This window comes from Oryctolagus cuniculus, chromosome 19, assembly GCF_964237555.1.
Source record: "Oryctolagus cuniculus chromosome 19, mOryCun1.1, whole genome shotgun sequence".
Taxonomy (NCBI): Eukaryota; Metazoa; Chordata; class Mammalia; order Lagomorpha; family Leporidae; genus Oryctolagus; species Oryctolagus cuniculus.
Window position 1 is genome coordinate 24625186 of NC_091450.1, and position 14753 is coordinate 24639938.

The window sequence follows — 14753 nt, forward strand, 5'->3', positions numbered from 1 at the left end:
AGAACCTGCACCATAAACCACCATGTGAAACCACCCGTACAAGAACTGCCACCTGCACACACACATGAACCTGACCACAGGGCGGCCCCGTGCACACACATGGGCCTCACCTTCCAGGCCCAGCTGTGATCTGACAGCCACAGCACCACTGCCCGAGCAGGTCCACTGTCTGCCAGAACCGACAGGCACTCCTGCAGCTGGAAGCAGGAAGGACACTCTGACAGCTGGCAGGGGTGTGCTCCTCCCGGAACGAGTGAGCAGCTGGGTTTCTCACAGCCCCTGCACCCGGCTCGCCTGCCTGCTTCTGCAGTATTCACCTGCTGCAGACGTTCTCTCTACCTGCAAACTTCCAGGCACCTTGAGCGCTTAGCTACCCGCTGCTTAAATGCAGAGACTTCGGAATATAAAACTTCCTGGTTAAGAAATTAATTTTTCAGGGCTGGCGTTGTGGTGCAGCTTGTTAAAGCCATGGCCTGCAATGCAGGCATCCCATATGGGCACTGGGTCGAGTCCCAGCTGCTCCACTTCCAATCCAGCTCTCTGCTAAGGCACCTGGGAAAGCAGCAGAGGATGGCCCAAGTGCTCAGGCCCCTGCACCCACATAGAAGACCCGAGCAAACTCCTGGCTTCAGCCTGGCCACATTCTGTGACTATCTGGGGAGGGAACAAGTAGATGAAAGGCAGGCCTCTCCCTCTGTCTTTCCTTCCCTCTTTGTAACTCTGCCTTTCATATAAATACAATAAATCTTGAGGAGAGAAGAGGAGAGAAGAGGAGAGAAGAGGAGAGAAGAGGAGAGAAGAGGAGAGAAGAGGAGAGAAGAGGAGAGAAGAGGAGAGAAGAGGAGAGAAGAGGAGAGAAGAGGAGAGAAGAGGAGAGAAGAGGAGAGAAGAGGAGAGAAGAGGAGAGAAGAGGAGAGAAAGAAAGAAAGAAAGAAAGAAAGAAAGAAAGAAAGAAAGAAAGAAAGAAAGAAAGAAAGAAAGAAAGAAAGAAAGAAAGAAAGAGAAAGAAAGAAAGAAACTGGTTCTTCCTATATCATATAGGGGATAAAATCTTCCCGAGGACTGTCATGTGACAGAACACCTTTTCTGTAAGATCCACTGGAAATGGCTGCCTGGGTCCAGTGCCTTGTGTAAGCCCACACACTGGCTGGATCACTCTCTGCGGTTCAGAGGTGGGGAAACACCGCCTGGCCACGCTGCACAGCTCAGCCAGGAACACAATGTGCACCTAATGGAGCCAAGACTCGAGGCCAAGCAGATGCTCACACAAGCCAGGAAAGCAACAGGGAACACAGTCCCATCTGTCACAGATGATTCATAACCCGCATCTCCAAAGACGTCGGTCTCTATCATGAATATCAAGGGCAGTTATGCCACAGAACCCAAGCAAGGCCAGGTGCAACAATGATGCAGGCGAGAAAGCACCAAATTAGGCACTGACTACTCTATTTATAATCATCATTTACCTGTCTCTGGCGCTCCTGCAATGTCATTTTAAAATGTAAAGAGAAGGGAGATGCTCAAGGAATCACACTTAAGTATGACAGCGTGGTGCCAGCATTCGATGACATACACAATGATGATAGCCGCATTCACATCACTTAATGGCACCAAGACTAAATGCTCCCAACTATTTTTAACCCCAGCTTCCCTGACACATCCACAAAACATATTTTTAGGAGAAAGGAAAAGTTGTTGTTGTTCTTTTTAAAATGTTTATTTATTTTCATCTACTTAAAAGGCAGAGAGAGAGAGATCTTCCATCCACTGATTCACTTCCCAAAAGCCTGCCACAGCCAAGGATGAGCCAGGTTGAAGTCAAAGCCAAGAACTCCATCCAGGTCTCCTACATGGGTGTCAAGGGTCCAAGCACTCAACCACCACCCGCTGCCTTGCAGGATGCAAGTGCAGTCCACCGAAGTGAAAACAGGGCAGCCAGGACTTAGCCAGCACTCACAGGGGTGCAGGGACCCCCATGCCGCAACGCCCAGCCTCAGACAGGTTTATCTCCTAGGGTCACTGAAAGGCTATGTTCATGAATAGCCAACAAACCGCTTTTCTTACGTACAATGGGGGAAAAAACTAGAAACAGCTCAAATGTTAAACTGACCACCTTAGACTGGGTATTCCAGATTGGAATGGTAGACTTACTGGCTAAATGGTGCATAAACTCAGCGAAATATCACATCCAAGAATACAAAAATAGTTAACATGAAGCCCATATGGAAACAAGAAAAAATGCTGCCTATTTATTACTAGGGGAAGAGGTAAGGGTTATATGTTATTAGGGAAGTACATAAAGCATGTTCTCATGTGAACAAATGTAACTCAAATGAAACAGGCTCACTCATAGTCTTAATTAGCGTCCGTAAGCACTCTCATCAGGACCACTCTCCACGTGTGATAGTACGAAAGACCCACAGAAGTGGGTGCTCCTGCTGTGGGCACGGCTGGGCAGCAGCGCTATCGCCCACGCAGCTGTGGAACACACAGGGCGAACCCGAAAAGTCCATAGAAAATGGAATTAAAATATAAGCTTAGGGGTAAGTAGTCTGCCTAGTAGTTAAGATATTCGCAACCCACACTGCAGTACTTGGGTTCAATTCCTGACTTCAGCTCCTGACTCCGCTCCCTAATAGCGCAGACCCTGGCAGCCAGCAATGATGGCTCACATAATTAGGTCCCTGACCCCCAAGGAGAAACACAGACTGAGTTAATGACTCCTGTTTGACCTCAGCCCAGCCCTGGCCGTTGTAGGCATTTGGAAAGTGAAACAGTGGCTGGGAACTTTGTCTTTTCCCATCTCTCTCTAATGTCTTTTTAAAAAGAAAACTTTATTTTAGTGCAAAAAAATTTCAAATTCATATACACTTTTTTCATAATATGTATTTTCCATTAACTTTTTGCATGTAAGCATTTCAAAATTTTTTGCATCACAATACATAATTTCAGTTTCCATGAACTTTCTGAAGTTCTCTCACACATGGCTCAGCATCTGTGGGGGTAACTGATGCTCTCTATGCAGCTCAACGACAAATGGACTTTGGGCCCAGCAACTCCACTTCCAGTTACGTTTCCAAAAAATATACTCATACAGGAACAAAATGACAAACAGGAAGATTACTGGCCACAGTACTGTTAGCAGCAGCAGAAGGCTGTTGAGGGGCCGGCGCTGTGGCACAGCAGGTTAAAGCCCTGGCCTGAAGCACTGGCATCCCATATGGGCGCTGGTTCTAGTCCCAGCTGCTCCTCTTCCGATCCAGCTCTCTGCTATGGCCTGGGATTGAAGAAGATGGTCCAAGTCCTTGGGCCTCTGCACCCATGTGGGAGACCCGGAAGAAGTTCCTGGTTCCTGGCTTCGGATCGGCACAGCTCTGGCCTCTGTGGCCAATTGGGGAGTGAATCATTGGATGGAAGACCTCTCTCTCTCTCTGCCTCTCTTTTCTCTGTGTAACTCTGACTTTCAAATAAAAATAAATAAATCTTGTAAAAAAAAAAAAAAAAGGCTGTTGAAAACAACCTCAATGCCCATCGGCTGGTGGGCTGGTTCAATGGCCCTGGTACAGTCAGACATCGGAGCTTCGGGAGCTACTGGAAGGAAGACTGCAGTCCCGCACACACCGGTGCAAAACCATCTCTGACTGCAAAGCCAGAGGTGTGGAGGCCGAGCTATCATTTTCCATTAAGGAGCAAAAGGGAGACAGAGAGGGAAAGACAACGGGAGGTGGGGAGGCGATGTACATGGACACCTGTCTCCTTGCATACACTTGGAGCATCTCTGGGACAAGTGACACATATCAGCTCTAGGAAGCAAACTGGGCAGCTAGGACTAGAAAAAGGGACTTGGATAGCTGAACCTTTTGTGCTTTGAACTATATGCATGAATACCATTTATTCAATAAAATAAAACACATACATACATTTTATTTCCTCATCAAGCCTTTTTTTTTTTAATTAAACAGTGTGGGTGAAAGGAAGGCCCAGGGCTTTACCCAGCCTCCACAGCTCACCTCTCAGTCCCTCACCCCTACCTGGCCAACGCCTGCACCTTCGTGGTATGTCGCTCCTCCTGCTCCTCCACCTTCTTTTTCAAGGCATCCACCTCCTGCCGGAGTGCAGCCGAGTGCTCCATCTCCCCATCCAGCAGACTCCGCAGAGATCTGGGGAGAAGGGGCCCCATCAACCAGAGTTCACTGAGCCCAGGACACAGCTCCTGACCAGGCAAGTCCCCACTCATTCAGGGTCCACCAGGCTCTGTGTACACCGTACTGTGAGTCTACCTCACACGTTCTGTGGTCAAGGGTCCTAGAATGATGGTTAGGATGAGTTCAGGGCACTCTGTGCAGCCCAGACCCCACGTCCCCAATGGCCCACACACAGACTGCCCCTCTGACAGCTTGGATGAAGGGCAAGTCCCAGGAAGTCCCTTTGGAGACAGCCCACTCAAAGATACAGCACATTAAACTGAGCCCGTTTTGTCACAGCCACGCTAGGCAAGAAATTTAACACAGGAAAGGTGTCAGGAGAGGCCGAAAAGAATAATCTGAGACATAGAAATAGAATGTCCACTCAGATTATAAGACAGAAGTCAAGGGTCACTTCCACCTCTGCCCACTGAACAGCCTGGGGGCCGCTGTCTTGTGGCCATCTCCAGGTTAAACAAGCACACAGAGCCTTTGGCACAGCTGTAGAGCTGGTTAAGGCAGAAACGGCAGTGTTTTATGGTCCCTCAAATCATGCTCACTTGTGTATCCATCTCCCTGGTCTTACGTAAGGTAGAAGATGGCAGTTCTTCTAGAAGCCATCACAAGGTATCATCTAGAAATGAACCAAACATGGTTCACTGTACCTGAAATGGCTATTTCTAGAAAACAATTACCAGCTGTGATATGTGTACCCAATAAATCTACAGGTCACTGTCACATGACATCAGAACACAACCGAAAATATCTGGCCTCCACTTCACTTCCATTATCTACTAAACCCTCCAAGACCTTCCTATGACAGCCTGAAGAAAACTCCCCCTCCTGGGGCCTGGGACCCCCAGCATACAGGATATGGATTTTTTCCTTCTCTGGGAAGGAGAAAACATTAACAGACAAAGTGAATACTGTCTTCAAAAGGTAAGACAAAACCTACAACTTTTTCGAAGATGACAGCTCCAGCTGGCAGAAAGACAAAGCAACCTTCAAGGGCGATGAGCCCTTTGCTGAAAGTTTAATTTAGTTGGAAGATGCTCTAAAGATTCCTTTTACAAACGTCATCTATTTCAGAAACCGTGTCTGTTCACTTTTTATGTTTCCAAAAAGGCTGCTAACAGGCTGGTCAAGCAGGGCTGAAAATAAATTTTAAAGGATAATCACACTTGGATGTCACTGGGGACCCTTAATTTCCACGTGCAATGAAGGAATGGGAGGGCACCATCCCGCCCCTAGGGGGCAGCCTTCTGCTCGCAGAAGCAGACTTGGTGATGGCAGTCAAGCCCCTGGACCAGCCCCCAGGAATCCAGACCAGGCTCGGGCAGGAGAGAAGCTCAGCTTCCATCAGGTAAGAGCAATGCGGCCAATAGAGGGCATCGACGGGCAAGGTCTTCAACAGGAAAGAGGCAATGAACAAACCCCTCTGCTCTCTCAGTGGCTGCAACAGGGCTTTGGCCAAGTCAAAAGAATCCAAATATCACCTTGCCCCAAGCACCGCTGATTTGGGCAAACATGAAGACAAACAACTGAGTGCTGGAGCACAGTAGGCAGGCCCTCCACTGAAGGTTACTCCAAAGACAACCGTGGGAGTGGGGAGGTGCCAAGCCCAAGGATGCAGGGTGTCTTTGGGGGCCTGAAATGTTCTCAAACTGGTGACAGCTGCACATATCTGTGAATATACTACAAACCAACGAACTGTATACTTCAGACTAGAGTATGTGAATTCTCTCAGTGAAGCCTCTTTTTCCATTAAGGAGACTGCGCCACCACATGCCCACATGGTGCTAAGGTGGTGCCATCACTGTGGGGTTTCTATCACTTGTTCATACACAAGCCACAAGCGATGCCCTCAGGCAGCACATCCCAGACGGCAGGAAGTCACCCGTCACAATTTTGCCTTCGTCTGTTGTTATTCTCTCTGTCCCAGAGGTAGAAGGCCAAAGACAGGTGCTACTCCCTGGGCCAGAAGGTGAGGATACCTGTTCTCCTCTTCCAGCTCATCCTTCCGATTCATCATGGCCACGATGGCTTGGCGCAGTTCACCTAAGGAAGAGAGCAAAGGCGCAGTTCATCAGCAGATTCTACTTGGTACACAACCTCTCTCCTCTCTGGATTAGATGCTGCTAATGACATCTAGACAAGTTCCTTTTCCCTTCCAAAAATAATTCCAATACAGCCTGAGAGATCCAAAGTGCTCAGCTGATCTGTCTTTGACCAGCCACACAGAACAGAAGGGTGGGCAGGCTTAGAAGCAACAGTCAAGGCTGGCCCGCGGCTCACTAGGCTAATCCTCTGCCTGCAGCGCCAGCAAACCGGGTTCTAGTCCCGGTCAGGGCGCCGGATTCTGTCCCGGTTGCCCCTCTTCCAGGCCAGCTCTCTGCTATGGCCCAGAAGTGCAGTGGAGGATGGCCCAAGTGCTTGGGCCCTGCACCCCATGGGAGACCAGGAGAAGCACCTGGCTCCTGCCATCGGATCAGCGCGATGCGCCGGCCGCAGCGCACCAGCCGCGGCGGCCATTAGAAGGTGAACCAACGGCAAAAAGGAAGACCTTTCTCTCTCTCTCTCACTGTCCACTCTGCCTGTCAAAAAAAATAAATAAATAAAAGAAGAAACAGTTATTTCCTTGGTGAACACTCTCAGCCTCTATGGAAAACGAGACTTATGAGTCCTTGGTGTTTTTCCAAGTCTCTGCTACTAGTCATCTACTTTCAACGATGATTTATTCCCTGCTGTAGCTGTTAATCAACACAGACAGCAGAGTGACACCTGACACTGGTCCCAGAAATAATTATCAAGTTTAATAAGAAAGGGGCCTGCACTGTGACATAGTAGGTTAAGTCTCTGCCTGCGGCACCAGCATCCCATATGGGCAATGGTGCAAGCCCTGGATGCTCCACTCCTGATCCAGCTCCTTGCTAATGAATAGGGAAAGCAGTAGAAGATGGCCCAAGTGCTTGGGCCCCTGCACTCACGTGGGAAACCCAAAAGAAGCTCCTGGTTCCTGGCTTTGGATCAACCCAGCTTTGGCCATTTCAGCCATTTGAGGAGTGAACCAGCAGATGGAAGACCCCTCTCCGTCTCTAACTCTGCCTCTCAAAAAAATAAATAAATCTTTTTTAAAAAGTTTAATAAGAGATCTGGTTTTCCCATACTGACTTTCAGAGTCAGTATGCAGGTGTGTGTGTGTGTGTGTGTGTGTGTGCGTGTGCACACATGTGGCCAGGGGTGTCTCCAGCACACAGTCCACAATCACTTACAGGAGCTTTTTTTTTTTTTTTTTTTTTTTTTGACAGGCAGAGTGGACAGTGAGAGAGAGAGACAGAGACAAAGGTCTTCCTTTTTGCCGATGGTTCACCCTCCAATGGCCGCTGCTGCCAGCGCGCTGCGGCCAGCGCACCGTGCTGATCCGAAGCCAGGAGCCAGGTGCTTCTCCTGGTCTCCCATGCGGGTGCAGGGCCCAAGCACTTGGGCCATCCTCCACTATACTCCCGGGCCACAGCAGAGAGCTGGCCTGGAAGAGGGGCAACCGGGACAGAATCCGTTGCCCCAACCGGGACTAGAACCCGGTGTGCCGGCACCGCAAAGCAGAGGATTAGCCTAGTGAGCCGTGGCGCCGGCCAAGGAGCTATTTTCTAGATATCTGTCACACAGGGAAGCACTCGTGGGTAGAAAAGTACCCCTTTAAGCCCCCCAGTCTCCATTTCAGACCCAACTGTTGTCACCCTTCACATGCTGAAGGCAATGCCAGATGGCTCGGCCAGCTCTCAAACCAGAAATTTCTGATTTTCTCCTTAAAAAGTCAGTGTTATTTTGTTTCTCTTATTGGACCCTGGCTGCTGGGAGGCTATGAGCTAAAATCACACATCGAGCAAATGTGCATGGCAATGTGGCAACCGTAGCTGGGCCTGACCTTCCCTCTGGTCTTCTTTTCCAACCTGTATTTACTCATTGAGCCCATTTTATTTATTGTGCCTCACACTTCTGTTCTTCTCACGTGCCGCTTCAGATCCCCTCTGAAAAGGCACCATCTATTGGCTTTTCCCTTCTAGCTAAACAAGGGGGACCCTGACCCTTTCTATTCAAAGCCCCTACTGGCACTATATCATTTCTTAACTTATACACACCTAAGAAACGCACACCGCCATTCTCATTCCACGGAATACAAGCAAATCACAAAGAAGGAGTACGTGGGGTAGGGAGAAGACACAGGGAAACAGGCAAGTCCAGCTGGTCCCCTATTACTCAGGACATCCGGGGAGAAAGAAGCCAGCAGAGACCCTGAGGCAAGAAATGAGGTCATGGGATCAACCTATCCTCCCTCTGCAAGGGAAAGGGTGGCCCTCACACGCCAGGGAAGACGTGCTGTTGTATACACTCACGGTACATAATCCACTTCCCAGATGAGGACTAAGATACAAAGCCAGGAGGGCAACCAAGTCACTGCCCCTAACAGCAAAGGCAGACAGCACTGGCAGAAGGTAAGGCGGGCTGGCCACGCCCATAACCCAGCACTCTGAACCTGCAGGTCCAGGTCAGGCGACCACAACAGGACACTGCGGGGCTTCAGTGCCATCACCGTGTGAGACCAGGGCCACATGGGATCCCCTTGACTTGGCTTGGTGTCTGAAGATTTCCCTAGTAGAAAAAGTAGGCAGAAAACCCATTTACAGAAGAGATACTAATAAAAGATGAGTATGATGGGGAAGGAGATAGGGCTGAGAAGACAAGGAAGGAAAGCCCACGGTGGAGTTAACCACCCGTGAGAGGGGGAGAGCAGGCTGGGCACTGACCTGTGGCCCAGAGGGCAAGGCACCTGGGACAGGAGCAGGGCACGCTGCCCACCGGTGTCACTCGCTGGGCCTGGCCTTGTGCTGCCCCAGGGCACACAGACTCTTTCACCCCTCCCCTCAGTGAACACCACTCAGCATCTCTTACACATAGGTCCCTTCCTCATGACGCCAGCGACAGACCAGGCTCCTGGGGGACTGCCGCTCTGCTCCTAGGCATGCTTGGATTCTGGATTTTCTTGTGGGGCCTTCTTTGCCTCTGGAACTCTAGTTGAACTATCTACAGGGGTGGGCAAAGGAACTGGGGGTTCACCAACATGCCAGGAGCTGGCAGAGGTGCAATCTCTTCATCACCAGGTGTCCCTGCCAGCTGTATGGTCCCCTGGCCGTACAGCACACTGTATGCAGGTCTCTGGTGACGGCACGGCACAGGCATGTCTGGTTATGCCAATGGACAGCTTGGGCTGGACTGAAGTGGGACAAGAGCTCAACAGAGAACACCTACACAGCACGGGAACCACCACCAGCAGCTGCTCAGCACTGGGTGCCCTGGACTGCATGGGACCTCAGCTGCTCAGCACTGGGTGCCCTGGCCTGCGTGGGACCTCAGCTGCTCAGCTCTGGGTGCCCTGGCCTGCGTGGGACCTCAGCTGCTCAGCTCTGGGTGCCCTGGACTGCGTGGGGCCTCAGCGGCTCAGCACTGGGTGCCCTGGCCTGTGTGGGACCTCAGCGGCTCAGCTCTGGGTGCCCTGGCCTGCGTGGGACCTCAGCGGCTCAGCACTGGGTGCCCTGGCCTGCGTGGGACCTCAGCGGCTCAGCTCTGCCTTGCCTCTCCCAGGGGGAACGGCTCGCCACCAGCAACACGATCCCTGTGCTGGGACATCTGGGTTCCCCATCCTGTGCAGCCCCTGCCTGTCATCCCCAACTGCACACACAGCAACCTGCCTGGCCCAGTGACCTCCTGACAGACCCCCCAGAGAAATTCTGACTGTACAAAGTCTCTGGCCTAAGACACAAACCCAGAAGCTGTCATAGCACGCATTTCCTGGCCTCACCCATCTCTCCACACCATCCCACACTTCCATCTGATAAAACCCAACCCACCTCTTCTGTCCAAGCAGCCCTCCCCAGGTCCCCCACCCATACAGCACACTGTATGCAGCAGGCACCTATCCCCCCCCAACTCCCCGTTAGTGCCTCACACACGGCACATCCCAAAGCTGCATCGCCGTAGCCGAGGTGTGTGGAGTTGAGTTCCGTGACAATGAGAGAGGCCACTCTGTTCTTGTCGCTGTAGGACGCAGCTGTGGGAGAGTGAGCCCTTGTATGTGCCTCGCAGTGCTTCAGCCCGGCAACCAGCAACGAGGGTGTTCAGGAACCCAGAGCAGGTGACAGAAACTGGAATGAGTTCCCTGCAGGGTTTCAAGGAGGCTTCCAAACCCACTCTAAGGCCTGAGGTCATGGAAACCACCCCAGGCAGGAGTAAGGCACAGGTGGGGAGAAGAGCAAAGGACAAGAAGATGATCCTACCGGGCTTCTAGTGACTTCCATTCCGACAACAGGGGCAGCCCCGGGGGAAGATGCTATCAACAGACTCTGGGGCCAGACAGACCTGAGACCAAACCCCAGCCTAGCCACCGCTGGATGGTTTCTGCCTTTGCAAACTGCAAAGTGGGCCAACGTCCTGTTCCCCACAGGGGCTCACTTCCAGCCGACCACATGTTCTCCAGAGAATGCTGGGCAGCAGTTCAGGGTCCTGGAATTCAAAGCTGTCTCTGGAATCAGGTCCTGGGTTTTGATCCTGGCCACAAAGCTGAGTAAGTCTGCATAGACCTTCTCTGATGGGATCTTAACAGTCACCCACAGAGGAGTGGTGTAAGGGGCACGTAGGGAGGTGCTTAGAGAACCACTCCAACAATGGCACACACTACCAGTTACCAGGTATTACTGAGTGCTGTAATTTGCGACTTCCCTTCACCGCAGCAGGAACAGGAAGACGGAGGGCCGAGAGCGGTGCTAGCTCACAAGTGCAGGCTGCTGACACGAGGCACATCTGCAGGAGCCATGAGATTCACTGAGCTCCTGAGTACCCTGACCTCAGGAAATAAAGAGATTTTTAAAGTGCTCTGCACCCGAGGGCGACAGACTAGATGATAGAATTTTCTGAAGTGTCACACGGGATCACCGCGGGCAGTGTGGGAAATCAAACCCAGGGGGCGATGCACCTTCCGGAAGAGGCTGAGGCAGAGCCTGGGTTCTGTGCCTCTGAGCCCCAAGCTGAGGGAGTCCCCAGCCCTGCCACTGAGACCTGCAGCTGCGCATGGCATGTGCCGGCGGGAAAACCCTGGAGAGCCGCCTCCCGGGATGCCCCAGAGACATCTCACCCAGCAGGGGCCCAAATGCCACCACATGGGAGCCACCTGGGGGGTGACCACTGCTGACCCAACCCACTACTATCGTCCTGGTATATGGCTCTTTCTTCCCCCATTTGCTATGCTGTGCACTCCCAACCTCTTGGAGGCAGTCCCCAGTATTTATATATTCACGCACACACACACGAAGAAAAAAGAGAGAGGGAGGAAATTATATATTTCATTTATTTGAAAGGCAGAATGACAGAGACAGGAAGAGTGAGAGAGAGGAAGAGATCATCCATCTGTGTTTTACTCCTCAGACACCAGCAACAGCCAGGGTTGGGCCAGACCAAGGCCAGAAGTCCAGAATTCCACCCAGGTCTCCTATGTAGGTGGAAGGGATCAACGTACTTGAGCCATCATCCACTGCCTCTCAGGCACATTAGCAGGAAGCGGGATCAGAAGTGGAGGAGCTAGGACTTGAACCAGGAGGCGGCTTAACCCACTTAGGACAACAGCTGGCCCTGGTGCCTTTTTTTGTACCCAGATGAGAATTACAGATAATATGCAAACAAGCAAAGCAGTTCTCTTGATAGTGGGAATCTGTAAAAACCCACCACAGAAAGGAAGGCTGCCATGCTGTCCCTCCTTCTTCCCCACACTGCCACGGCACAACATTCATGTTCATGGTGGGACAGGGCGGGGACTAGAGCTGGGATCCCCCAGGTGCCCTTTCTACAGTCCTGCACTTGAACATGCACTCAGTATTGCCCCCACACTGGCTGTCCCATTACTGTTCTTGGGCGGCAAAGCTGGTAACAAGGTGGATGGTGATTGCCATGAGCGTGAGTGACACGCACCAACAGGCAGTCCCTAGAGTGTCATTTTCTCTCCTCTCCCCCACGCCACACAGCCTGTTATTTGCTCAGTCTCAATTATTGAGACATCCATCCTCTATTTTTTTTTTTAAGATTTATTTTTATTTATCTGAAAGAGTCACAGAGAGAGGTAGATAAAGAGAGAAAGGCCCTCCATCTGCTGGTCCACGCCCCAAGCAGCCGCAATGGACGGAGCTGAGCTGAGCTGATCTGCAGCCAGGAGCCCGAGGCCCCCCCAACCAGGTCTCCCACAGGGGCACAGGGCACAGGAGCCCAAAGCCCCAGGCCATCCTCCACTGCCCTCCCATGCACACCAGCAAGGAGCCAGTGCTATAGGCCGGGGCCCTAACTGGCTGCACCACAGGGCCGGCCCCCATCCATACTCTATTCCCTGCCTTGGCCCATGCTGCCAGCAACAACACAACAGCCTTTCTGCACCACGGCCTCTGCAGACCCAGCCGGGCCGGGCCTCCCTGCTCCTCAGGATGCAACGCAAATGACCACAAATCTCTACGTCAGCCCAGCGAGGTTGCAAGGGACTGATCCGCACATCCGGTCAAGGACACAGAGGGGTGTTAACGTCACACATCAGAAACTGAGCTGGGCTGAAAAGCAGCATTTCAGATCACTGTGGAGAGGATGGATTTGTGCAGAAAAGTTGCCAGGGCAAGCAACCATTTTAGAAACAAGATTAAAACCTCTGCTTCTGCTATGTAGTAAAATCAGCTCCAGGCAGAGTGATATTTAAACAAGTGAAATGAAGCAATAAAAACCATATAAATACATGCACAAACATATATCGCATCTTAGCAGGAAACCAAAGAACAAGTTCATGAAAGGAAGGGAAGCTTTGCTATGGATTTTCCTATCTGCACATCAAGCGCCAACCTAACAAAATAACTGGTCCACTGTCTGCAAAAACTTTAAGCTCCTCAGGGCAGCAAACTAGCAGTGTAGAAGAACACTGGGTTTTCTAATCAGATCTACATTCAAATCCCAGATCCCCGAGTCTCAGCTCTGAGACACCAGCAAATTAAAATCTCTTTGGCTCTCAGCTCCCTCAGCTGGAAAAACGTTGCTAACATCACCAGCCTCAGAGGATGGGGCGCATGGGAACACAGCCTCGTGTGTGCATTTCAGATCGTCTGTGCCGTCTGCCACGCTCCAGTGGCAGCGTGAGCAGCTGTGACAGGGACTGCGGACCCGGACAACCTATTACTGACCACCAAGAAAACACGCACAAGCTCTGCTGCTGCACCCCAACCCACAGCCTCCCCCCAGTTCAGGACTGGAAGCAGCTGCCCATGGGTAGGCACCGCCAATGGGCGTGGGCCCACTGGCTACACACGAATGAGAAATTGTAGAACAGCCGCTGCCTGGGGCATGGGGACCCCTCCCTTCCTCCTGTGGCCTCCTGCCCTTGCCCTCTGGTCCCTCCACTCTCCCTGCTCGGCTCCTACCTTGGACCTCCTTCCTCCACCCTCACTGGCCCTGGGACAACTGCCTCTGCCCTCAGGGCTCATCCACTACTTCCTCCTGTCAGGAGGCGGAGGCCCAGCCCACTCCCAGCCTCCACCCTCAGCCTTCACTCCTTCCTGTTTAGCCTCGAACCACACTGCGGCCACTCATCCTCTTCCGTGCCTCTGTGCCTTTGCGCAGGCTCCGCCCAGGGCCTGCAAGGCCTGGACCTCTCCCCAGCTCTTGGGGAGCTTCACCCCCGAGGCTTCAGCTCGGGGATGGCCGTGGCGGGGATGCCTTTGCTCGCTGGCCACGGCGGACATGGGAGCTGGGGGTCGCGCCCTGTCCTGTCCATGCTCCTGCAAGGAGACCCTGCTCCCTCAGGCTTCCTGCCCCACCTGCCCCACTCACAGCCGCTGAGACCAAGGGTGGACAGTGGACTCAAACTGAGCCAATCACATAGAGTCCCCAGAAGTTCTTTGTGGGCCACAGCTTCAGACCATGGAGGCCAAGGGGGCAGCAGACACATCTGTCCTAAAGGTGAGGGACGTAAGTCACTCCATCAGAGTCCAGCTGCTGAAAGCTTATTTTCCCAAAGACAAGACTTTAAACTGGGGGCCAAGGACAGTCAGCTGAGGCTGTCTCAGCACCAGGAGCCAAGGTCTGCACAGGGATAAACGTAGGTGCACGCACGCACAAAAGCCCACCAGACGAGCCAGGAAAATCCCACAGGACCAGCCAGCTCAGCCACAGAGAAGATGCTGACATGTCACGCGTGTACCCCAACCCCTGCAGTCTCACACTCGGGCAGAGCCACAAAGGGACCAAACCCTTGAGGAGAACCTGTGCGGACTCAGGGAGCTTGCTGGGGGCTGACGCGGCATCTCGCCACACAGAGGTCACTGGGATGGCTACCAGAGGGCAGCGGGAGCAAGGCAACCTGCTCAGAGCAGGACTGGCCACCCCCGCTCTGGCTCCCAGGCCCCGATGGGTCCTGACAGTTCCTTCTGCACCTGTGTTCTGAACTTGAGTGCAATCCAGAGAACCTGAGAAGGCTTAACTGGACCCCTCTTTCCC

The 14753-nt window shown here is 52.3% G+C and overlaps 1 protein-coding gene across 2 annotated transcripts in view; it reads right to left on the reverse strand.

Moving 5' to 3' along the window:
* The window catches only part of SNX29 (sorting nexin 29), a 478886-nt gene that overhangs the window by 317331 nt on the left and 146802 nt on the right, over positions 1 to 14753 (reverse strand). For both annotated transcript variants that reach the window (XM_051847819.2, XM_008257737.4), the window contains exons 12-13: positions 6179 to 6242; positions 4032 to 4160 (exon numbers count right to left, since the gene is read on the reverse strand). In XM_051847819.2, coding sequence (XP_051703779.1) covers positions 4032 to 4160; positions 6179 to 6242 — 193 coding nt within the window. The remainder of the gene's footprint in view (positions 1 to 4031; positions 4161 to 6178; positions 6243 to 14753) is intronic.